The sequence below is a fragment of the Thalassophryne amazonica genome, chromosome 16, assembly GCF_902500255.1.
Source record: "Thalassophryne amazonica chromosome 16, fThaAma1.1, whole genome shotgun sequence".
NCBI lineage: Eukaryota > Metazoa > Chordata > Actinopteri > Batrachoidiformes > Batrachoididae > Thalassophryne > Thalassophryne amazonica.
In genome coordinates, this window is record NC_047118.1 from 17173380 (window position 1) to 17199246 (window position 25867).

At 39.7% G+C, this 25867-nt stretch overlaps 3 protein-coding genes across 7 annotated transcripts in view; 2 read left to right on the top strand and 1 right to left on the bottom strand.

Moving 5' to 3' along the window:
- mgrn1b (mahogunin, ring finger 1b) overlaps positions 1-8111 on the top strand; it is a 28140-nt gene extending 20029 nt beyond the window's left edge. For 2 of the 3 annotated variants that reach the window (XM_034190009.1, XM_034190011.1), the window contains exons 13-16: positions 3513-3624; positions 3699-3744; positions 3854-3958; positions 5973-8111. In XM_034190009.1, the coding sequence (XP_034045900.1) occupies positions 3513-3624; positions 3699-3744; positions 3854-3958; positions 5973-6085 (376 nt within the window). In that variant the 3' untranslated portion in view covers positions 6086-8111. Of the gene's footprint in view, positions 1-3512; positions 3625-3698; positions 3745-3853; positions 3959-5698; positions 5745-5972 lie in introns of all 3 variants that reach the window. The other variant, XM_034190010.1, reaches the window with a different exon arrangement.
- Positions 8112-15136: 7025 nt separating this feature from the next.
- aanat2 (arylalkylamine N-acetyltransferase 2) lies at positions 15137-18262 on the top strand. Its single transcript, XM_034191178.1, has 3 exons — positions 15137-15843; positions 15965-16119; positions 16211-18262. Exons 1-3 carry the CDS (start codon positions 15681-15683, stop codon positions 16514-16516), a joined length of 624 nt encoding a protein of 207 aa, XP_034047069.1. The 5' UTR covers positions 15137-15680; the 3' UTR covers positions 16517-18262.
- Positions 18263-19132: 870 nt separating this feature from the next.
- rhbdf1a (rhomboid 5 homolog 1a (Drosophila)) overlaps positions 19133-25867 on the bottom strand; it is a 117077-nt gene continuing 110342 nt past the window's right edge. For all 3 annotated transcript variants that reach the window (XM_034189732.1, XM_034189731.1, XM_034189733.1), the window contains 2 exons: positions 22347-22500; positions 19133-19717 (listed from right to left, as the gene is read on the bottom strand). In XM_034189732.1, the coding sequence (XP_034045623.1) occupies positions 19298-19717; positions 22347-22500 (574 nt within the window). In that variant the 3' untranslated portion in view covers positions 19133-19297. The remainder of the gene's footprint in view (positions 19718-22346; positions 22501-25867) is intronic.

A 25867-nucleotide genomic window follows, 5' to 3' on the forward strand; every position in this document is an offset into this window, starting at 1 on the left:
CACTGAGTTTTTAAAATGCCTATTGCACAGCGTTCTTTTTTTATGACATCGTGCAGCTTTTAGAAATCCGCGGCCACTGATCTGTATAACTTACAACCCCAATTCCAATGAAGTTGGAACGTTGTGTGAAATGTAAATAAAAACAGAATACAATGATTTGCAAATCCTCTTCAACCTATATTCAGTTGAATACACCACAAAGACAAGATAATTAATGTTCAAACTGATAAACTTTGTTTTATGCAAATATTTGCTCATTTTGAAATGCCTGCAACACGTTTCAAAAAAGCTGGGACAGTGGTATGTTTACCACTGTGTTACATCACCTTTCCTTCTAACAACACTCAATAAGCGTTTGGGAACTGAGGACACTAATTGTTGATGTTTACATGAGTGCAAAACTCATCTTTAGGGGCTTTTTCAGTAGTCAGATTTATATTGTAACTCAGTCTTAGATTATATACGGCATTAGCCAGCCGTTACAGCCAATGCAGCTTGAGGTCAGTGTCTCATTTGGCACAGCAGTTGTACTGCATTAGCTTATTAAGACTAGATGCAGCATATGCATGTTTGTCCCTTTAAGACCAGGTGCAATGCATTCATGCTTCTTCCTTTAAGGCCCCTTCACACATAGTGTGAAGTTTGGAAGAAGTGCGCACTTAGTGTGCATGACACAGGAATCGTGTGCAAACCGTGTGTTGTTGTTACAGCTATTTGCGCACACCAGTGGCTGAAAGACAAAGTGTGCACTGTGCAAACCCATCGCACCCTCTTGCGGCAGGTGTCGGCCAAATTCCAGGTGACACGCACAAACATCTAACACCGCTCGCATGGCACTTAGAAAATGTGTGGCCCGTCGCACTCTTGGCACGACAAGAGACTGTAGAATGCCACTGTCGTATTGCTATGAAATTTGTCTAAGTTCCCCACGGGTGTGACAAGCTGCAGCCAGCGAGCGTGCGCACGGAGCAGACACAGCTTGGCAGGTTGAAACGGACCGTCAGATCAGAACACGCAGCGGGCGATCTGACCGTCACGTCACCCATGTGTACTCTGTTCCATATGACACAGTGTCTGTGCTGCGGCGTGCCATCCAAAAGACACCTGTGTCGGACAGGACGTGCTCGCGGCCGACTGGACGCACCGGACCAGTAATTGTGGACATCAGCACACACTGCCTCTCATTCATGTCATTTCATGACTGTATGTCTGTGACCATGGGTCATCTACAGAGGAACTGAATGGATCATATTTGTATTGCTTGCTCGATAAATGCGGTGTTTTTATACAGTGTGTGTGATTTAAATTTTTTTTTTTGTAATACTTCCATGTCCTTCCTGATATGAGGCAGATTCCCGCAGCTTTCAACGAACAACTCTGTAGCTCAATGGTAAAGTCTCTGACTGGGAATCAGGTTTTGAAAGGCATGAGTTTGCATCCTGTGGGTAGTGTTTTTTTTTTTTTTTCTTAAATTATTCCACATAAGCGATGCAATGTGGTCCCACAGATACCAACTGGTTTTTATTTATTCCACATAAGCGGCGCAATGTGGTTCCACACGTACCAGCTGGTGTTATTTTTTATTTCTTCCACATAAGCGGTGCCATGTGCTCAGTGATGCTGGTAACGCATTACTCTAATCACTTTTTTTAGTAACGAGTAATCTAACGCGTTAATCTTTCCAAATCAGTAATCAGATTAATGTTACTTCTCCAAGTCACTGTACGTTACTATTATTTTTGCGTTGTGGTTCGATAGCAGCATTAAACTTGGTCCGTGGGCAGGAGGTCGGGGTTCGACTGCACTGGCCACATTAAGCGAGCTTTTCATCCACGTTTTTCTTCAGCAGCTACAACTCGTCCTCACCTCTTAAAGCGCGGTGACAACAGCACACCTGCGCTGAGCTTTACAAAAACATTTTCATGCTTTTTCTCTTTTATTTAGAATTCTGAGCTGAGCCGCTCTGTATCTGCTCGCTAAAAACATCTGATCCTCCACAACGCGTCAACAACTAACACTATTTTCCACTCAAATGCACCTAAACTCTCTTTCTGAGGAGCGCATGATGTGAAAACGCAATAAAACATTCTTATCTGTAAATCTGGTCATGTTTTCTGCATAAATAAATGTTATCCATTTTTTGTGCTCAAACGCCAAAGCAGGGGCGAATCTAGATGAAATGGCGGCGTGGGGCAGGGATGTGCTCCCCCACAACACCCCTAGATTAAAGGTCCAGTTTTTTAAGCTGTTTTTTTTACTACAATTACTAATACTACTTAAAATAATAATAATTTTGACAAGTAAAATGTTTAGAGAGAATTTAAATGTTAGAAAAATGTTAGAAAGAATTTAATAGTTACATTTATAAACAATGTAGGTTAGAAATTGCAAGTTTTACTGTTACAGTGCTGTGAGCAGTTAAATATGAGGTCAAGAAAAAGGTCTTTATTTTACTTTTTATTAAACAAGAAGTCAAGAAAGGGTGACTATAAAGTGAGTTTTGGCAAAACAAGTATCATTGTCATGTTGAGGTGGCAGAGGGTTGTTGTCGGCAGCTGGGGAAAGTAACTAAAAAAGTAACTAGTAATCTAACTTAGTTACTTTTCCAATTGAGTAATCAGTGAAGTAACTAAGTTACTTTTTCAAGGAGTAATCAGTAATTGGATTACTTTTTCAAAGTAACTGTGGCAACACTGCATGTGCTGCACTTTGCACTGTTGCTGCTTGAAACACACCGGTGCGTGCACGAACTCTTGCACTGGGTTGTGCACACCTGTCCATTGGTGCGCTGTTTCGTGGTGCGCTTATTTCAGACTGTTTCGCATTGTTTTACTGTAATCGACCAAACTTCGCAGTATGTGTGAAAGGGGCCCTTAGAGTAGACTCGAGAATATATTTTGGGCTGGTTGTGATCTCAGCAAGTTCTAAAAGTTGTTTTCACGCTGTGACCCATGAAATGCAGCACGTTTCCCAGCTTCATTGTCACTCCTCTTGCTCTAGTTGTCAGCTACTGGAAGCAAAAACACTGTACACTAAGAGTGGAAAAACCACTAAGGACCCTTGAGAAAGGTCCTTAATCGCCAAGTTGGCCAGATGTGCAGTTGAGCGCCTTGAATGGTGGCATCGCTGTAAAGCGCTTTCTAATTGCAGTCCATTTACCACTTAATGGATAGACCAACATTCCAGGTAATACTGTTCTTTTTTTTTTGTTGTTTTTTATTGTTTACTCTAAAATGCCCATCACCATTATCCAGAGCCCAAATCAAAATGGTCAGCCTTTTCCATCCACCTGTCAAAAAGTTTGAGGTCAGGTTTCAGTGACCTAAAACAGAACATGAAGAAAGCTAAAACCCATCGCTGACATTTTTCTCTAATTGGCCTAAATGAGCATCAAAATCCTTTATTATTCTGATGTTTAATTCATTACCGTAGTTTAAGCACAATTTTACATTTTCTCAGAGGACCTTTATGTACAGTAATAATTTGCTTTTCTGTTTTGTTGCCCACTGCAGCACCCTCAGGTCTCCTTCCTCGCCCATCCAGGAGGAGGATGAGGAGAAGCTCTCAGAGATGTCTGATGCTCAGCCACACATTTTGCTGTCCAGCAGTCCTGCTCCCACAGAGGTCACTTCATCCTTTGACCTTTAAACATCTGTACTGCAGACAACATGTATAATGAACTGTTCTTCTCTGTCCAGGCCACAGCAACTGAGGACGCAGCAGAGTCCTTGTCTCCAGACGACGGTGAGCTTTCTCATTTAGCACTTAACATGCTTAAGGTTAAACTGGCAAAATTCTGTTGATGAGTTTGACTTTGTGACATTGACTCTCCTCATTGTCCTGGCGGGACCAGACGACAGGATGCATTCTGGGGGAGACATCCTACAAGACTGCAGCAGTGAGCACAGCAGTTTGACCAAAACGGAGAGTGACCCACCGGGTGACCTGTCACTGCCAGGTGAGAAGATATGTCAAAATAAAAAACAAAAAACAAACCTAATAATGAAATAGATTGTAACAGCGTATATGCCACAATGTTAATTTCTTAAACCATTTTGGCTTCACTGTAGTCTTTAACATTTGTTTTGGTGATATCATATTTCATATCATATTTGGATTTGTCAGTTATGATGATGCTTATAAAGACCATTTTTTATTTTAAATCTTTTGAAAATTTATAGTGAATTTCATATCCACAAATGTAAATGTACCAGTAAGAATCACAATTTTAAATTCTTTCTAGTTGACTTTAACCTGTATCTTAACACTCACAAACACTCCCAAAATGCAAAAGCCATAAAAACATTCATGTTTGTGAACACTTTCCTTTATTTCCTTAAGGATTTTGTTTTCACTCTTTATTTTGACATAATTTAGTGTTGTTTGTAATTTGTATGTAAATATTTAATTCATTACTGTTTGGTGTGGTCTGTTGGGTTTTTTTTTTTTCATTTAATTATTCTGTGTTCGTGTGTATTCAGCAAAGTTGTTTAAAACAGTGGGGAATAGGAGAGCTATGAAACGGTAGCAGACAGAGATTCTTGCCTAATTCACGAGCGACACTGAACTCATCGGGAAAGCAATTTGCTGATGTGTGTCTGTGTTTGTGTTTTACAGCTTAGCAGTTGTGAAGCCACTACAAAATGTTTTGTTTGTCTGATTAACAGTTTTGTTGAAGTGAAGGCCGCTGCACTCGTCTCTTTCGTGTCTCTCTGACTGAAACTCTCTCTCTGCAGCCAAGAAAAAAATAAAATAAAATTCCAGCAAAACTCCTGTATCGAAAACTAAGCTCTGTGCGGGCTAAACAGGACGTTTTATGCTGTTCATTCTGCATCCCCAGCACACTACATGTGTCCGTGTCATTTTTATCTTAGTTACATTTTTTTTTTCTATAAAGGGATACTGATAAAACAAATCCTTCTGCCTCCTGTTGCCGGGAAATTTATGTGTGAGGAAGTGCTCACCGCGCAGGCTGCTGAGAGGGGGGGGTGAGCCGGCCTGCCTGCCTGCCTGCCTTCTATGGAATGAGAAAGGAGAAGAGCAAACAGCTTTAATGGAGAGAGGAGGGGAAAAACGCTCCTAACACAGCTATATCGGTTTTCTGGTGTTGTCCTATTTGCGTACCTCCTTCTAAAATACAGTATATCGGCATAACTCATAATGCAGATATACTGTATCGCCCGGCCCTAATTCCCACCCAGCCAGAAAACAGTATTTGCATCAAGTGACCGATGATGGTAGTCAAAAGTACCCACTGGTATTGTGTAAACGTGGCTGCCACTGACCCGTCTGTAATTTAACCATGGTAACTAACCTTACGCTTTACAGACTTATCAAAATTTTAGTTTTCTCTTGAGATACTTTTAGCTGTTGAGACAAATAAATACTAAAAATGTAATCTGTGATGGTACCCTGATATGATCCTCCTGATTATAGGGGCACAGAGAACATTCCAGGGAACAAAGGGCACAGAGAACATTCCAGGGAACAAACAGTCACGTACCTTCAGCTACACTGTTTGGGTCTTGCTTACTTTTGGCACTTTGCAGAGTCCTGGTACTCTGTCAAAGTTTCTCTTCTTGTGCTGAACACTGTGATTCTTGGTGCTTTGCATCTAACCTGTATGCTTTTGTACTTCTTGATGTTTCCTAACCCTCATCATCCATCCTGTCCCCTCGTTCCCCCTCAATTCGGCCAGCTCTAGGTCCTGATTCCTGCTCTGTTGGTATGGAGGAATAACTGTGGTATGTAGGCTTTCCTGTCTGCTCTGCTTCTCTACGTACGAGCACCACACTGCTCTCACTGTACCCTGTTTTCTAGTATATCGCACAGAAATACATCCACTGCCATCTGCAGCAGCTAGATTTGAATCAATAATAAAAATCCAGTGGGTATTATTCTGTGAATGTAATATGAAGCACTTGCTTGGAACTTTGAGGGCTGTTGCTGAACTGTAGCATCTTCATCTCCAGGCTCGTCAGCATCGACAGAAAGCTTGAAAAGTCAGAGCACAAACTGTTCCAGCCAGCCCCTCCTCAGTCCCATGAGCAGCCTTCACATGGAGGATGAACACTTCAACCCTTAACCCGGCCTGTCCCTCCACTGCATCCGATCAGCTTTGTCCTTCATTGAGACTTCTACTTCTGTGGTGAGTCAGCAATGATCCAGCACTGAAGTTCACCACGACATGATGGGACTCCGACTGAAAGATATTTCATTGCTTCAGCATTGGTAGTTTAACTCCTCCACCTTGTTCATAAACTATGTATGATTTGGGGAGGGAGGTTGGTCCTGCAAACATTTCATTGACTGTCAGAGGTGTGTGTCGTGATGTGGATTTCAGAAACATTTTTCTACCTGTTAGCGTAGTGTGTTTTAAGCACAATTACTTTGAATCAACTGCTAAACACAAAATTCTGGCATTTCTAAGTACAATTAGGGCCCTATCTTGACCTGTGACATACAGTCTAAGGTGTGTAGTGCAAGTCCATTAGCAGCGTAGCCAGCTGAGTTTTGGTATTTACTCTGCATGATATTTCAGCACAAACTAGGAGACAGGGTGCAAAGGGTTTGGATTCAGCCATATAATTAGTGATGGGCATGTTTTGGGTATAACATAAAATCAAGCATTATCATCCATCATTCTCTTTAAAGGCAGTGACACAATGGAGAGACTCTGGTTAACCGTGAATTTACGGTCATTCAGCCCTGAAAATTTGCATTCAAATAGTACAGCAGACTGTTATCTTATATGTACATTCTGCACCTGTGTAAACTCTGCGTGACAGTAGGGGAGTGCTAATCAAGGTCTTCAGAGGAGTACTCACTGCGATCTGTCATCTGCAGCAAAGGTAAGATAACTGTTCACGCTGAGTCAAACTGAAAGCTACGCTCATGCCCTGCAGTCTCATGCAGACAGATTTTGTGTTTTTCCGTTAAGACATATTGTAATGATGTATTAGTAATTGTCTACATTTTCAAGGGTACCCCATGTGAAAATGTGGCAGAAACCTTTATCTTTGTGAGGAGGTGGGGTTGAACCTGTTGCTAGTTATGACGCAGTCCTCTAAGAGCTGTGATTGGTTGTCACAGAAAGTGGAGGAGAAATTACAAAAAAAAAACAAATGCGCTCCACGTTTCTCGACATGGATGGACAGTAAAATCAACTGAACTGCATTAAGACGTGTAATCGTGAAAATAATTTGTCATGATGATGAAACTCAGTAAAATTAGATCTGTTGCACAGCTTGAAAATGTTTGAATGAACATCATTCACTTGCCAAATATCTATATACTAAAAGCGTGTGTGAGTTTGTTTAGTAAGTTCATTTTAAGTACATAATATAATTGTAAATATGCTAAAAATATATGCATCACAAGGAAGTGAAAACACTTATTTCAATTGTGGTACATTTAAGAATCAAATGGCAAAATAGAAGTAATAATAAAATAAATGAACAAAAATAATACTACTGATAATAAAAATGATAATATTAAGCGTGTATGTGATAACAAGAACCAAGACAGTTTATAAATACATAACGACAGTAAATTAACATAAAATAATTACGTAGATCAAGCCAGTAGCATGTTACTAACTCGTCATCCTACATACGGAGAATATCTGTCCTTCCTCTGTCTTTTCCACCAGCTTGTCTGCTTAAGACACTCTTAGGCTACTTAAAAGTCCTCCTCACAACTTTTATCAGTTTGGCACCTTAGGAGCCCTTTTATGGCCAAAGGTGCTTTGCCATACTTTCATCTTACTAAGGGAAAATTCTAAGAATTCGGGGAATTCTAAGATTTTTTTATTAGAATAATGTCACTAGGAGCTATTTTTAGCCTTAGGCTGCTTTGTCGATACGGGCCCAGATTTTATGCTAGTGTATGGTGTACTTGCTTTCTGCTGCCATTTGATAGCAATCCACCTGTGCTGCACCGGGCCACTTCCAGACCAACACACCCATGGGCACACAGATGAGCATAAATGGGGGCTTGAAATTTAAATGACATAGGTGCTGAGCGTGAAAATGACTTGATATTTGCCCTGTCCAGTGCTTTGCACAGGTTGAATGATAGGGCCCTTATTGTTTAAATGTTATATTCACACTTTAAACACATAATTTAAGGTAGTTTTTAATCCACTCACCTTAATTTTTTTTGTGTGTGTGTGTGTAAGCCATTTGTGTATGTGTGTCTGAAGTGATTTTGCACTCCAAAAAATATCTTTAAAAAAAATCATGACAAATGTAAATCTGCAGTTTTTTTTTCTTTTTTTTTTAAATAATGTGATAAATGTATCATAGCTATACTAGAATTTCATGTAGTCAATTGCGAAAATTGTAAACTTGCATATTATATAGGGAAAAATATTTATGTAATGGAATTCATTTGAATGCACACTTTGATAATATAATAATAAGCACTAAATATTCACATACTACTAACACCTGAAGGCAAAGATAGTTACAGGGATTAAGGTTCTCAGTCACTATGACGGATTTCTATCAGTTGGGCTGCCAATTGACAGAAGGTTTCGTGCCGACGGGCCAACTCAAAGCTGGACGCAAGATATAAAATTTACCATGTTTAAAAATCAATTTTTAGAATAACATATCTGTTTTTGTTTTGTTAGGTTTTTTTTTTATATAAATTCTGCATCTAGTCTCTGCCTTTTTTTTTTCTGTGTCCTGTGTGCACTCTGGGGAGGAGGAGGGTGTCGGTGTGTTTGAGTGTGTCACAGCCCGGTGACGACCAACACAGTGAGCAGAATGCAGAGTTTTACAAACATATTTTAACTTTTCTTTCAGTGTGTTCTGAGTGTCTCTGTGAGCGTCCTCGCTGTGGTTAAACTAAAAATACACCTGTGGACCCTACGACGCATTAAGAACAAACACTAAGCGCCCCCCCCACCCCACACACACACAATACACCCAAAATCTCCTGAGGACGACATAACATAAAATGCACTCATAAAACCTTCTTACTTCTCAATCAGGTTATGCTTTCCACATAATTGCACAAATTCTTGATTGATCTTGCTCAGAGTGCAAACCAGGGGCGCATCCACATAGGAGGGTGTTGTGGGGGAGCATGCCCTCCACAAGATTAAAGGTCCTCTTTTGAAGGCATTTTTCATACTACTACTACTACTTATAATAATTTTAGCAGTTAAAATGTTTAAATCAGTATTACTCTGGACCTAGGTTTTACTGTAGTTCTGGACTAAGTTTAATTGATGAGCCATATAAAAACAAGTTCAGTTTAACTTTTCTGTATAACTAAAATGGGATGTGAAGTGATATCTTTTTTTCTTTTTTTTTTATGTAATGTCTACGCTTAGCATTACTGGGTCTGTTTTTGGTTCTCGCATAAAATCAGGTCAGTTAGGATGAAGGAAGCCAAAAATATGAAAATGATTACGGCTCTTGTGGTTAGTAATCTTAAACAAGCTTGTCGGTTGTGACATCAGTTTTGGTTAAAGGCAAAGAAAAGGTGAATGTGTGCTAAAGAAAATGCTAATACAACACACATTAAGCAGTACAACTCAATTGAGGGAGATCAGGGTAAGAAAATAGTAATTAAAAAAAAAAACCTCTAGAATGCATTCCTGGACATCAAAAACTAAAATTTGCTGGGAGACCCCCTGCTGACAAAGGTCCACTTTCACCAAAAAAGACCCCCCCATTTCAGATCTTGGCCTGTGGTTTGAAATGGTATTGAATCAAGTAAAAGCTGTAGAAAATCTGTCCCCTTAAAATGTGTTTTTTCCTTAAGTATTTAAATACTCGTAATGTGTAGGTTAAAGTCTTTCTATAATATGATGCTGCATTAGATCAGAGCAGCAATGGTTAGTGAGTGAAATCTAATTTTGTTCAGCAGGAGAACAATTTGACATTTTCTTTGCTGTCTCCACGTTGTTTTACCTTAAAGTCTAGGATGTGATCGCTAAAGGGTTTCTATTAAAAGGTAGATGGTGAACAGCTTGTGATTTGGCCATTAAAAAAATTTCAGTCAGATTTGTTTTTTTGCTTTAATCCCTGTAGTTATCGTCTGTAACAGGTATAAGTATGCTATGGTTACATGTATGCTGACTCGGCACAGTACGCCTCGGGTAGTGACGCTGGCGTCTGCTTATGTGATGTACCAGACAAAAAAACAAAAAGTACTGTAACTGCATAGCTTTCGTCCTGTATGTGTAGCATCATGCATATAGATCTGTTTGCCTCGAGTTGATATGGCTGCCGGCTTGTTGCGCTGGATATTATAAATGCTACAGTAACTACAGTTTTCTGACGAGACAGGATTTGTGATGCCTGATATACGGGGGGGTTGTTTTGTGTTTTGTTTTTAAACACTATGTAGACTTCATTCTATTCCAGAAATGTATCTTGCTCTTATTATTGATCTTTATTAAACAGAGATGTTCTTTTACTGTACAGTTTTGACCATGTGTTAATTATGCATTTCATTAAAGTGAATTATCTTAATGCACATCAGAGTTTGAAGAAGCATATCCATTGCAGTAGATCCAAACGTTGGGATTTGAGTTATTGGATGAGCGTTTGCAAATGGGTTTAAACTTCTCACTACCGCTTTGACGTCATATGGTTATTTTTAACCTCTTCCTGTCCGCTCGTGTGCCATTTCAAGTTGACACTGTGCCTTCCTGTTCCTGTTTGACCACGACTGACCTGGTATCCAGGATAACTCCAAAGTAGGTGGTTTGTGGCTCGCTGTAAAATGAATACACGTCTTTACTCTCGTGTACAGCAGCATGCATGTACTAATAAAAATTAAATATTTATACCGTCATTTGTTTTTCGCTCCATGCGTTTGCTCTTGATTTATGTTTCTGCACGTTGCACTTTCAGCCACCAGTGATGGGTCTTAATTGCTTCACTTGTATAGTACGTTTGTGATTGGGGTCCCAGTGGCTCCCAAAATCATGTACTTGTGACTCTTAAATATGAATTATGATCATGTAAGAGTGTCCTTTTAAAGGAATTGTACAAATTAAATTAATGCAAATAGTCATTTTTAATCAGTTTTTATCCCTCCGGTATGAAATATGGGCATAAGCAGCATGTCTGTACTTCTGTTTTCACGTGTTAAGGCCCGGTCACACAGCACAGGACGATAGCTGAACGAAGGGAAAAAGTCACAAATCTTCGAGAAAAGGTGGATGAATGAGCCTGCACGTCTCCCATCACCAAAAAACCTGAGAATCAAGAGTGCATAAGGGAACGTAACAAATCCGAACCTAACAAAAGAAAAACGAAGTGAACGCCGACCTTGATGCTTTAAACAAAATCAAAACGAAACATGCGCAGAGGCGCTCCAGCCATCTGTGACTAGAACGGCCGTGCGCACACACACACACACACACGTTACAGCCGCCTGTGTATAAATAGTTGATAAAATGATGTTGCCGCTATTGTTTCTGTATGAAAACGTTGCTTTTCATCCCACACATGGACAAGTCAGCTCATCGGATCTTTAGTTATTGTTCCTTTCAGATATCGTCAATGTTCGTGCAAGACGTCAGACTTGGGAGGTTGGACGACAGTCAAAAGGAATGCTGACGGTACAGGAATTACACAAATGATGTGGAACCGTCAAGACAAAACAAAACAGAATACGAATGAATTGAAGTTTTCGGGATTTGTTCACATTTTTCAACAGTTTAAAAAGTGTGACAAAGTGCCAGCTACAGGAATGAAGCTGCACGGTGGTTAAATGGCGTCTCCGAAAGTCAACATAAGTCCAGATTGTTTCGTTTGGGCTTCGGTGTCCTTCGTTAGTGCCTTGTGACTGGGGCTTTAGCGTTATATCAGTTGACCAGTTTCATTCATAGTTAGCATGAGGCTGTACTTGGGTCTTATACTTGAGGTTTGAATAAACCAGGCTAAAAATTTGTAACATAGATCATTGAGTGATTATATTTGAATAAAACTAATTACATGAAAAATGCAATTTTAATATTTAAAGTATTGTGGGGAAAATAGCATTGTCTCTGCAGATCAGTATGAAATTGAAAAACATACAATCTGGTAAAACAAAAAAAGGGGGACAGAGTTATTTTGTATAAGTGGTGATATGGAAATTGGATGTTGCATTTCTGTAAGAATTTAAATATATCTACAGTAAACTTAAATGACCATGTGAGGTGCTAAAATAAGTGTGTGTAAAGAGGTTTAGCTGAGCCTGGAGGTAAACGCTCTCATTTAATTAGTGTGTGTTAAGCCTCTTAGAGTTATTGTGTATAATGTGCTCAGCCTCGCTGTGGTTGGATTAGCCCACATGGCAGTGATCTTCAGAACCACAAGTACCACCCACAGGTGTCACCACAAGCTCCCAGCAAAGAGAAAATCATCCACAAGCACCGGCAGCAAAACAACAGTAAGTCTTTGACCTATCTGAAAACAAATCAGATAGAAGAAGTGATCAGGATCAAAGATAATCAAATATTCAAAACTGTGATCAGGACCAAAGGTTCAGAGATTGGTAATCAACATCAAAGATGAACAATCACGATCAAAACTGAGTGAACAGTATCACAATTTTGAATCATTCTGATCCAAAATTGAATGATTTGATCAGAATCAGCAATCAGAAACAAGGTGATTTAGATTAAAGATCAGCAATCAAGATCAAAGATAAGTGATCAATCAATGTTTGAAAATAATGTTAAAAATAAGTGTTTGTAACCAAAGTTCAAACCAAACACAGATGAGTGTTTGGATCAGAAGAGCAGGATAAAGTGTGATTAGGATCAAAGCTAATTGTCAACTATCACAAATTAGGCAATGGGGATCATAGGTCATCAGAGAGCATCGAGTAATCACAATCAAAACTCAGCAGTGAGGTTTAAAGACCCACCAGGATCAAAGGTCAGAAATCAAAATCAAAGATAATTGTTCAGATTCAAAGACCTAAATCAAACGAGCAATCTATCCATAGGTGTACATTATGGTAAAAATGGATTGCATTTATATAGCACTTTCATGGTCAAAGCATTTTACAGTGATGCCTCACATTCAGCTATTCACACACCTCGATGTCAGGGTGCTGACATGGTAGGCGCTCAACTGCTCTGGAACTTGAACTATGTTCCAGATTAAAATAATAATTGAGACAGATTGGGCAAAAATGTGTTTTTGGACGGTGGCTCATTATAGTGGACGAAGTACTCAAGGTTGGTTTGGGGTTAAAATTAAATAAAGGGGACTGCAGAGCCTCCGTGAAGATATATGATGTACTAAATAGCCTCTAGCTTTATTTATTCGTTAAGTTTAGGATGTGTCAACTTTGTGTCTACGGAATATTTTTGACAGCAAATGTATAATTCAGTTTTGAAGAGACTTCCTGACTCAAACACTGTTTATTTTGGTGATGGAGGCTATTACGAGCCCTTTATGGAGCAAACCTAAAGCCACGGTCACATGGCACGAATGAAGGACAGCGAAGCCCAAATGAAACAAGAAATCTGAACTTTTGTTGACTTTTGGAGGAATCGATTAACCTTCCTCACTGTTGTATAGTAAAGTAAAAATGCTTCACTACTGTACTTAAGTACGTTTTAGGAGACTTTGTACTTGAGTTTTTTTAAAATTCAGCTTACTTTCACTTTTACTTCACTACATTTCCAACCTTAATTGCATACTTCTACTCCGATACATTTTCTATACACCATGCCGTTACTTGTTACAAAAACACACACACACAAGTTGTGTTTTCACCCAAAGACACCACTAGTATCCACTAGTGACTGCAACAAAGTCAGGCCGATTTGTCAGGAGGCTTGAGGCTTTTTTACAGTTGCGCACTTGGGGGGTGTTTGTCAGGAAAATAATTTCTCTACATTGATTACCGACCTGCAGCGTGGCTTTGTTTTGAACCTTGAACCAATCGAAGCAGTGATTTGCAGGTGGAAGCAGTGCTTCGATCTACGATTCATGGATTTTTTTTCGCTTTATCCTAATTTTTCCCCACTAAAACCCTGAAGAGCATATGTCTGTGAGTAATTAATATTATGTTAAACCGACCTGTTATGGTCTCCTGAAACAGTTGATAGGTGTATTTTATAACTTAAAAATGGGACTGATGCTAACATGTTAGCATGTCTATGGCGTTTTCAATGTTAAAGTTAGCATTAAGCTGTTCGCATCAGCACATTTGTGTTGATTTGTGTTCGTTGTCGTAAAAGAGTCAAATTGTAATTTTTAAAAATTATTTTTATTCATATAGCAACAACAATAATAGTCTACATAATAGACAATAATAGTCAATAATAATAGACTAATAATGTTATAATACAATTTTAGAGAAAGAGACAAAAAGAACCTAATGAAACAAAACAGAAAAGATAAAACCATGTAACAATGAAAATAAATAAATACATATAGAAATAAATAACTGTTTCCTGTGAACACCTAGTGAGTAGCCTACTCTCGCTTAGGTTTTGAAACCTTGTTTCTGAAGTGTTTTTGTGTGATGTGCACAATTTTTAGAATTTTTACTAATACTGCCAGTTATTTACAAGCCTAGATAAACTTTTATAAAAAAAAAGAAGTTTTTTGATTATTAACATTTATACAACACTGACCTTCCTTCAGCTTTGTCTCTGCAGCTGGCGCTTCGTCAGAATTTTTAAACTGTTGAAAAATTGGAACGAATACCGCTGACAACCTCAATTTGGCCGTATTTCGTTTTGCTTTCGTTCTTAAAGGGTTTTTATTGTTTGCCTAGTTTTTGTAACATTAGCATTCCGTTTGACTTTTGTCCAGCTTTGTTCAGTTTCCCAGGTCTGACATATTGAACGAAGCTTGATGAACGCAATGATATCTGAACAAATCTATAACTAATGCTTCGATGAGCTGAACAAAACATCCTGGTATCGCTAATGAGTCGTCCATGTTTGGGACGAAAAAGCACGAAACAAATAGCGTTAAGAATGTTTTATCCACTACTTAACACACATTTCAACAGTTTGTGGCTGGCCTGTGTGTGCGTGTCTTCGGGAATAGCCTTCGTCTGACAGTTGGCACGCCGCGAGAATGCAATGTGAAGACAAACAAAACGTCTGGTTAAGACAAACACAATCTCGCACCTACAAGTACTGTGGAAATGAGGACAAGGTTGGCTGTACTCGGTTTTATACTTGCTTTCGGTCACGTCATCATGAATGTTTCGTTTTGATTTTGTTTAAAGTGTTGAGGTCAATGTTTGCCTACTTTTTCATTTCATTTGAAGTTATGTTTGAGTTCGCAGGCATTTCAGTGATGGGAAAATGCAGGATCTTTCATCCACCTCAAAAACACAACATAACCTCCTTGGCAGATAAAACACCTCAACAGTAAAACGTACATGCAGTGCCGCTGGAGGAGATACAAAAAGAACCAGCAGCAGCTTGTAGAGGGATTTGGAGAACGTTTGTGAACACGTGCAGAAGCATCGATCCTGCTTAACAGCAACCACTTAAAGAAATCAGAGAGAGAGGAGGGTGAGTGACAGACTGCAGACAGAATGAAAGCACGGGACGGATAGAGCAGGTCACTCACTCACTGAAGTCACAGAGATTCTGTTCGACAAGCACATACATCGAAACGCCACCCTAAGGAGCTGGGAGATCCAGCACAGAATTTGGAACTCCGATCTTCTTGTATTAGGTCAGCGTGATGCAGAAGATCAGTGGCTCGCCGTTCCTAAAGCCATTTTTTCTGAGGACACCCGTCAGCGTGGTCAGCCCGCTGCACAAGAGGCGCCACACCCTGCCTGCCAGCGAGTTCAGGAACCTCACCCCGCAGGACGCCATCAGTGTGTTTGAGATCGAGAGAGAAGGTAAGGGGCGCACCCTTGTTTAGAAGTGACACTTAAATTTATATCCAGAGGAAAATGGGGTTTGTCACTCTTTAATGATAGTGTGACCTCTGACCTTGTCAGCCATTCGCTCCCCCACCAGCATTCATCTCTGTGTCTGGAGAGTGTCCACTCACCCTGGAGGAGGTGCTTTCCTTTCTGGGTCAATGTCCTGAGCTGTCGCTGGGCTGGTTTGAGGAGGGACAGCTGGTGGCGTTTATCATCCGCTCAGGCTGGGACAAAGAGACGCTGTCACAGGTACAAAGACAAAATCTGAACAAGATACACATTCATGAGACAAGGTGAGAAACCTTACCACTTTATGACATCACCGTGTCTGTTCATCCAGGAGGCAATGACCTGCCATGTCCCAGACGCACCCACAGTGCACATCCACGTGCTGTCAGTGCACCGCCACTGTCGCCAGCAAGGCAAAGGCTCCATCCTCCTGTGGCGCTACCTGCAGTACCTGCGTTGTACACCAGGGCTCCGGCAAGCTCTGCTGATCTGTGAGGACTTCCTGGTGCCGTTTTACCTCAAAGCCGGCTTCAAGGAGAAAGGGCTGTCGGCCATCTCCATATCCAACATGCACTTCCAAGAGATGGAGTACACGCTCGGCGGGCAAGCATATGCACGGCGGAATAGCGGATGCTAGTCCCCTCAAGTCCTGAAACCGTTTCCATACACTTGGACACCTTGAAAAAGATTCAAGGCAGAAATGTGTGAAGTACATAAATAAAGCAGGCAGACAGATAGCAGACACCATGCTGTAGCAGCCGTTTGGTTTCACCAGTGACCAGACCTTGGATCAGCACCTTGGTTTCTCCTGACTGATCAAAACATGACGGCAGAGTGGATTCACTTTTTACACACAAATTACAATAAACCAAATAGTATAGCCCAACTATTTCACTAAACCAACTAAAATACGTTCAGGTGTAATGCCGCATAATCAGTCCGTGTGCGCCTCTGTGGACATTTTATCTCAGGATACTGCCTTGAAGTGTCACCATGGTAACAGTTAAAAAACAAAAAGCAACTAAATTCACCAACTAACCAGATTTCAGTAACCACTGAGGCTACAGAGCAGGTTTTGGCCTTAAACTCAGTATCTCAGGAACCGCTGAGACTGCAAGACAGATATTAGACAAATTACTTACTCTGTGACCCCAAGTTTTGCTTTCATCTACCTGAATATTTTTCCTTAAAATTGTCAAATGTTGGTTTTTACAATTGAACTTAATAACATTATCCCTAGCTCTGAGTAACCACGAAGGAGAGGAACAGATTTTGGCCTTAAGCTTTACAGGGACCCCAAGTTCATAATTCTTCCAATTGAACACTTTTCCTGACAATGACCATAAATCCCCATTTTGATCTTGATACCATTGAAGTGGTCATTTGCTGCATCTCAGTAGCCGCCGAGATACTAGAGAGCAGATATTAGACAGATTATGTACTCAGTGACCCCAACTTTTTCTTCCATACAACTGAATATCTCTCTTCCAAATGATCAGAAATCATTTTTACATTTGACCCTAATAAGATTATCACCAGCTCTAGCTCAGTAACCACTGATGCTCAAGAGCAGATCTTGGCCTAAACCACTTAGGGACTCCAGATTTTGGTCTTAAAACTACATACCCAAGTTTCTAGTTCTTCCAGTTTAACATGTTTCCTGCCATTGGCCATAAAGCCCCGTTTTGACCTTTGATACCTCTGAAATGGCCACTTGCTGTATCTCAGTATCCACTGAGGCTAGAGAGCAGATATTGGGCTTAAATTATTCAGCAACCCTAAGTTTCTCTCTTACCCTATCAAATATTTTTCCTTAAAACCATCAGAAATACTTATTTTGATCTCACACCTCAGTAAGGTTAGCCCCAGCTTTACCTCAGTATTACTGAAGCTCAAGAGCAGATTTTGACCTAAACCACTTAAGGACCGTTTTGAATTCTTCCACTCTTTTCCTGACAACCACCATAAATCTCAATTTTAAACTATGATACCTATAACACAGGTGCTTCCCTGTATCTTTGAGGCTGGAGAGCAGACGCTGGACAAAAGCAACCCAAAGTTCCTCTTTAATCCAGTTGAACATTTTTCCTAAGAATCAGAAATGCATGTTTTTACCTTTGAATTCCATATAGGTCCCCCCTGACTGTATCTTGGTAACCGCTGTGGCTACAGAACAGATTTTGAATTAAAATTACTCAGTGACTCTTGATCCGAATGAATAATTTTCCTGAAATGACTTGTTTATTTCACGTATTATACTGCACTGTATTTCTGTAACTGCTGAATTCTTCCACTGAACAAATAAATTTCATGTTTTTGTAAGTCATGTTTGACTTTGTTTCAGCTTATTGCAATATAATGCAGAAAGAATGCAGTTTTGTATGCTGGGAATAATTTAACAGCAAAATCTATATAATACAAAGAGTTTAAAAATGCTTGGTGTGTGTGTGTGTGATGTTGCAGCTTGTGCAGTGTAGGAAAGTTAGGAACACCTGCCTGGTTTCTCCAGTTATATGCAGCCTCTAAGCTTTGGGTGTTCAGTGTTTTTTATGCTGCTGCTAAATCATTTATGCTGCTGCTAAATCATTTATGCGTCATGAACTGTAATATAATGAAACAGAAAACATCAAATAGCTGCATAAAAGTTACAGTTGTGATGTGATTTTTTTGGGGGGGTGAAGCACAAATCAAAAGATGTCAAAGAATTTCTCTGGTCTGTGTGTTGTGCAAACTCTACATCACTTCACTTGACTAGAAAAATTGAAAAAACCCCAAGTACGCGTAAAAATAAGTCAGACACATATTTCAGTATTTGCAGATTTTTTTTCTTTTGTTTTACTGTTCTGTTACATGTGAGTAGACAGGTAGCTAAAACACTACCACATTCAAAGCAACCATCACTTCTTCAGAAGCAATAAACAAATTAAAGAAAACATTTGAGTGCTCAGCATAGTGTAACAAAAATATGGCAGTAGTTGGTACATTTATCAACAAGGCACCAAAGGTATCGATAACTTGATTTTTTTTTTTTTTTCTTTTTTGTCCCTGCTTCTGTATGAAATTGCCTGAATAACAAAACCAACATGTTGAGTGTGACTGTATCAAAAACAAATATTCCTTCTCTCTGTACCAGCGCAGGATCTGCCTCACAGCAAAGGCATCTGGGAGTTTTTGAGGTTCAGAAGTGCCATACCTTTGTTTTACTGGACAGTGACAAAGTCTGTCAGCCAACGCAAAGGCAGTTAAAGGAAATCCATCTGCTGAGTGGCTTATAGGTATTTATACTGACAGAGTAAAAAAAAAGAAACACAAGCATGTTGAGATGGGTTTATCAACCCTCCCAAAGACAGTCTGATATGATCCGACAGGCCTCTTATTTGACCCAATGCCTTCTTGTAGCGCTCACGCTCGCCGTGGCTCAGTGGAGGTGTGCGTTCAGGTCGTACTTCTCGCAGAATTTGTCCGTAAAAGGGATGCACGTGAGCAACTCGCACCACTCGCACTTAATTGGGTATACGTAGAAGAGCACCACGAGGCCTGCGAAGAGTCCGACGAACACCAGCACGAAGATGATGATCTGACAGCGCTTGCGGTATAGGTCCATGCGGCCGAAGCTGATGTAGGGCAAGAAGGCGAATGATAGGAAGAAGCCAGAGATGAAACCGCTGATGTGGGCGAAATTGTCGATCCAGGGTAAGAGCCCAAAGGCAAAGAGGAAGAGGACCACGCACAGCAGCTTGATGAAGGCCCTCCAGGGTTGAGCCAGGATCTGCCAGCTCTGGAACAACTCCACAAACAGGCAGGCCAGGATCCCAAACTGAGAGCCAGCGGGACCCACCTGAGAGAAACAAAGACAGATCAGTCACAATAACCTGGAGAGTGTCTCCGTGAACCCGATATACATTTTAGACTATTGTAGAATGATAATCTGGACCAAGTGATCACAACAAAAATAGGGCTGCCACAAACGACTATTTTGATAGTCGACTAGTCAACGATATTTTTTGCGATTAGTCGACTAGTTGGATCATACATAATTTCCTAAATTAAGGCCTGCAGCATTTTCCGCGAAATGTCGGGATGAAAACATGAACATTTCCAAATCAGTGACTATTTCTTAGACTTCATTTACATCAATCATTCAGAAATACAAACAGTGTGGTACTTTATAGTAAATCTGTGTCAGGTAGGCAGTTTCAAAAACTAAATGTCCATGTTGGAAGGAAACAAGTGAGGGAAGCCACCAAGACACACCTCTGGAAGAACTTTTGACTTCTGTGAGTGGAGAAACTGGGAATAGTGCAACATTTTTATTTTTATCTTCATTTTACATATAGTCCCAACTTTTTCTGATTTGTGGTTGTTTCTGTTGCATTTCTGAAATGACAGAACTGCTATAAATAAAAGTGTGAACATTTTATTGTGTTTTAAAACTTTGTGGAGCAAATGCAAACACCAAACTCTTATAAAGAAGGAAAAAATACACAAACGTGCGGGTAACCTTTGATATAAACTGAACAGAACAATGCAGGCTGATTTGACTCCCCATATTTTTTGTATAAATAAATCAAAATAAAATAAGAGGTACCTCACTTTGAAATGAATAAAACATATAGCTGCAGCTTATAATAACTTTGAAAAATAACACAAAATCAGCAGCTTGTATTTATATTCTGACTCCAGTTCATTTTAGTATGATGAAGTCATTTTTTTCTCCTATCAGTCACATTTTGTGCTTGAACACTACATTAAGCTTAAGACTGAACAAATATATACCTTTGGAAAATAACAGCTGTTAAAGTTCAGAGTTCTCACCTGCTTTTTGTGATCTGTGCCTCTGAACATCACTGCAGCTTCTCCACAGCAGGGTTTTTTTTTTAACCCATGTATGTAATTTTTGCTCAGTTCATTTATATATTCTCATTTTTTAAGGATGTTTTAAGGATATTTGACTGTTTATTTCATCTCATGATCCCATAAATTCAGTATACGATACACACATGGTGTGAACAGGTCGGTGCCATCAGAAAAACACCGGTAGAGAAAGAGCAGAGAAAAGTAAAGGCAGTTCCACTTTTTTTAAACATGTTTACTCTGGTTAAAATCCTCTTTCTGCTCCGCGCTCGCTGTGTCATGTGCACTGATGGTTCTCAGCAGAATGTAACGTCTCATGCCTCTGTTCAGGAATCTCCCTCCCTCCCCCTCCCTCCCTCGCAGTCTACAGTGAGTTGACTCGCGCACACACAAACAGCTCCTCCGGTAAACTGCGCATTTTAGACAGCTTTGAACAAGACAGCCACTGTTTTAATCGGCCATCTTATCCAAGTTTGAACATTCAAATGACGGCAGGACGGCTCACTGCCTAAAACTATGAATTGAGAAAAAAACTGACTTAAATAAAATAAACGACTCATCAACTACTAAATTAGTTGCCGACGGTTTCATTAGTCGATGTCGTGACTAGTCGACTAGTTGTGGCAACCCTAAACAAAAATAAGAGCATGAAACATCTGAATTTCAACATGCATTCAGCATCACAATTGCTTTCCATCGTACATCAGCAATCAAAGTGGGGTGGAACGCCCAAATTACACTGAAACTAAGTAAAATGCATTATCACATCAGGAAGGCCTAGAAGATGACCTTCCAGGTTCAGATTTTATATATACACTATTATATTGGCACTGAGGCAAGTTGGTGCTGTGGCTATTCCTGGAATCATATAATATTAATAAGGTATCATTAGAAGTCATCTTCCATGACATTATTATAGAATATGTTTATGTGATAAGTTCAAATAATTAAAAGCAACCGGAGAACCATCAAATGGGAAATTTATAGGTCAGGGTGGCCCAAGGCCTGAGACTGACTCACCGCTCCGTTATAACCCCCCCCCCCCCCCCCCCAAAAAAAAATAACAATGTGTAGCCCTGGTCAGGCTGAATAATAAAGCCATGAATAACATGTATGGATTTGTCAGAAATTTCAGTGATTATTCAAATAATGAGCCACGTATATGAACGAATCTTCTGAAGGAATTGCAGGCAACAGATGTTAAAAAAGGCTACAAAGGCTTTCTGAGAGTGGAACCTGCTCTGCTACAGGTAGCCTGTCCTGTCCTCATAGCCGCCAGGTACTCGGATAATGGGTCTTTAAACAGCCTTATACTCACCACAAGCATACCTCTAACATCCCTGTAGTACCTCGTACACAAATCGCCCCACACTATTTTTGCTAAATTTTGAACTTCATATTGGCGCCACATTCAGAGATGAGCTTCGTTAGCTGAATAATCTGCTTCTAAGAGCCTCTATTCTCCAACGTTTGTTGAATAACTCCACTTGTAACAAATAACATGCTACGTGGCTCATTATTCATCATTCATTATTTGGAGTGACCAGGGCTTTATGTAATGTAATGTGACTGTTAAAAGGAACTATAGTAGAAACTGTAACCCCTGTATTGACCTCAGCTCTATAGGGCAGAAAGATGGCAGATGCTAAATTCCCAGTGATGCCGCTGAGGATGTAAATAATGGAAATGCGCAGCCAGCCCGCCAGCTTCTCCAGGTCCCTCAGGATGGTCATTTGGAAAGCCACGGACACAAAGCAGTGAAGGATCCTGGGAGGACAGAGCAAAAGAATGGCCACAGGACAAAATGCTCACATGAGTACAATCGTAGGTGTTTGTAAAAAGCCACATGTGGTTGAAAGATAATCCTTGTGTGTAGGCGAGGTGACAGGGGATGACTTTAGTCGTCCAGAAAATCAGTCTGTTTCACTGAAACCTAATGAGGCACTTTGTTTAATTGCCCAAGTGACAGATTGGAGACAGCGTGAAGATGAATTTCTTAAGAGTGAGGTCAGCTCTCTCAGACGCACAGCTGGACCAGAGTCATCCTGTTAGTTTCACATTCGGTGTGTAAGAGGGACAGATGAGTCAGTCCTGCAGCACAGATGCCACAGTAAGCGCGACACAGTATAGTTCAAGGGCCTCATTCATAAACTCTGTTTTCCTGACAACAGTTCATTTTAGGAAAAATCTGTCTGTATGAATCAGAATCAGGGATCACAATAAAAAGGTACATACCTAAATATGAAGCGCAATGAACACTAATAAGTGAATAACCTCAATTTTTGCCTCCTGCTGCCGGTTCTTTTTTTTTGGTTCTTCACATGAAGCTTTGATGATACGCTCCGTCTACAATTATTTTAACAAGTGTGTTAAATTACGATGTCTGTTTCTCCGGCCACAGGAATTAAAAATGAAAAGTAGAGCTGTATGATTTGACAAGCACAACTCATACTGTGATTACTGTGGAAAATATCGCCGTTGCGATATGATAAATGAAAGGTGTAATTGTAATTGTCATTATCAAACTTTACGAGAAAAGGCTCAGTGATGTGTATTTTAAAAATTTATTTACCAACTTAATTGTTACATGTGAAAATGATAATGAATGTAAATATAAACTGTTTTAGCACCATAACCACCTGCTGATTTTACACTATTAACTAAGTCTACTGCCACCTTTTGTGCTTTATTACATGCACATCTGTGCAATAATTTTACCATATCAATACATACTTATGTTTTTTTTTAATGTAATCTGCTTACATCAGTATTTATGCACCCACCAGCAAGCATTGCAATATACTTAGGCACCTTTCTTTTATGTAAATATTTGTTTGTTTTTTTTCTTTACTACTATACAACTCTTGCTGCTGCAATAAGTGATTTTCCATGCTGTGGGATCAATAAAGTTTATCTTAACTTAATGTACTGACGATGTTGCAGTGAGATGGTGCAATTTTCACTTTGGGTTTCTTCTAGGACTGAGAAAAGAGCGGTAATCATAGGCCGCTGAATGGCTGTGGTCTTTTATTAGCCGAGGTAAAATTTATGTATTTTGTGGGTACTTCTGTGACATATGTCACAGAATTCGAAACTCAGCTGTGTCAGGTCAAATGTATGTTTAGAGCAGCAGCATTCTTGTGATCACAGTCACTGAATGCTGGGACTTCAGGGGTGTTTAACATGATACCACAAACATACAGAAATACAAAATGCTAGGAAAAAAAAAAAACTGATTTTGCAAATCCAGCTTTGCATGACCCCTTAAAAAAATGGTTTTATTTGCTCAAGAGTATAATATGGACCAGCTTCATTTTCAAATCTCCTCCTTCGAAGTTAAAACCTGATTGAAAATCTCCGTAAATCATCTCAATCATCTTTGAAATTTAGGCTCAACTTAGACTGTTAGACTCAATGTAGAGTCATACAGTATGACCTGCTGGTAGTGAACTCGGCTGCGCCTTAATAAAAGCATATGAGTTGTAGACATATATACATGTTGACTTGTGGTTAGACCTTCAGGGGCGGATTAAAGTGTCCACGGGTCCCTGGGCGACTGTGTGGGCCCATAATCTATATATTAAAAGCCAAGTGGCCATGTATGCGTGTGTGTATGGCTTCGATCACTGAGAAACTGGGGAGAGCTGAAATTTGCCGTTTGATATGCTTATGTATTTTGGGACAAAGATGAACGCTGCTAAAACATTAAATTGATAAAACTAATATTTTTGGAGAAATTAGGAGTATAAGGTAACAGCCAACGAAGGACATTGATAATTAAATTCTGGACTCACGCGCCATTCCAGCAGGGGGCAGTAAATCATCTATATATTAAAAGCCAAGTGGTTTCTGTGTACGTGTGTAACTTTGATCACGGAGAAACTGGGGAGAGCTGACATTTCCTGTGTGGTATACTTATGTATTTTGGGTCAAAGATGAACGCAGCAAAAACGGAAAGTTGATAAGGACTAATATTGTTGGAGAAATTAGGGACATTAGTTAACAGCAGTGCACAATGGACGTTGTATCACCATTAATCAGTCCCTGCTAACCAGACAAGCTCCGCACAAAGGAAATATCTCAACCTTGCCAGTTGTAAATCATGACATCGACTACATTTTCCAAATATGATTTGCCATTTGATTTACACAGTTGTATGTGTTTAACAAATAAGTCATTTTGATAACGACCACCATGTTAATGAGCGCTGTGCGTGTGGACACACAGTCACATATTACATCACCTTTCTGTGACACTCACTTCTGCCTTCATGTGAAAGCTTATAATGACATACTGTACAAGTCACATCTTTTTCTGAATCATCAGCTCATTAATTTGAGATTTTTAATTGTTGCAGTGTACTTATTATTGGCAGTTATTCTTTAATTATTGAAGTTTATTTTGTTTAGTTTATCTGTATATAAGCCACACTCAAGTATTAAGTCACAGGACCTCCCAAACTACTAAAAAACTGTATGTCCAAACACAGGGGGTAAAAAAGCAATGACGAGATTCTTTACATATTAATGGCAGTAAATTCTGCATCCAGACATTTGGTATTCTTCACTAAATGTGCATAAAGTACAGCATCCATTTGGCGATTGCATTTTAGTAAAGCGCACGCAGACTATACTGCAGCCCTATGGAGTGCATCAAGTTTAGATTTTTATTACGGTATTTACTTACATAATTGCACAGTCTCATATAGTGACTGCAGTGTTAAATTGAGTATCTAATATGAGGTACAAAGTAATACTTTTAACTACCGCTGATATCCAGCTATGAGAATGACAGTTCTCCTAATTATCTTCTTTAATTGTACAAATATTGGACACATTGTAATTGCTTGTGACTTGTGTTCTGCTGACATGAAGCCAACTTTGACTTCTATTTCTGCTGTAGGATAAGAAATGCTTTACACGTTGCATGTTCTAATTTTACAATGCAACAAACACACAGCAACCAATTTATGAATAGCTACAAATAACTAAGAATGTTTATTAAAAGCACCCTGTGGTGATTTGATTTAGCAGTAATGCTGCAGAACATCGGTCCCACATATTTGTTTTCCACGGTTGCAAAAGCACGGCGCTGCTGCAGGAAATGAAAAGACAAGACGAATGCATTAATATCA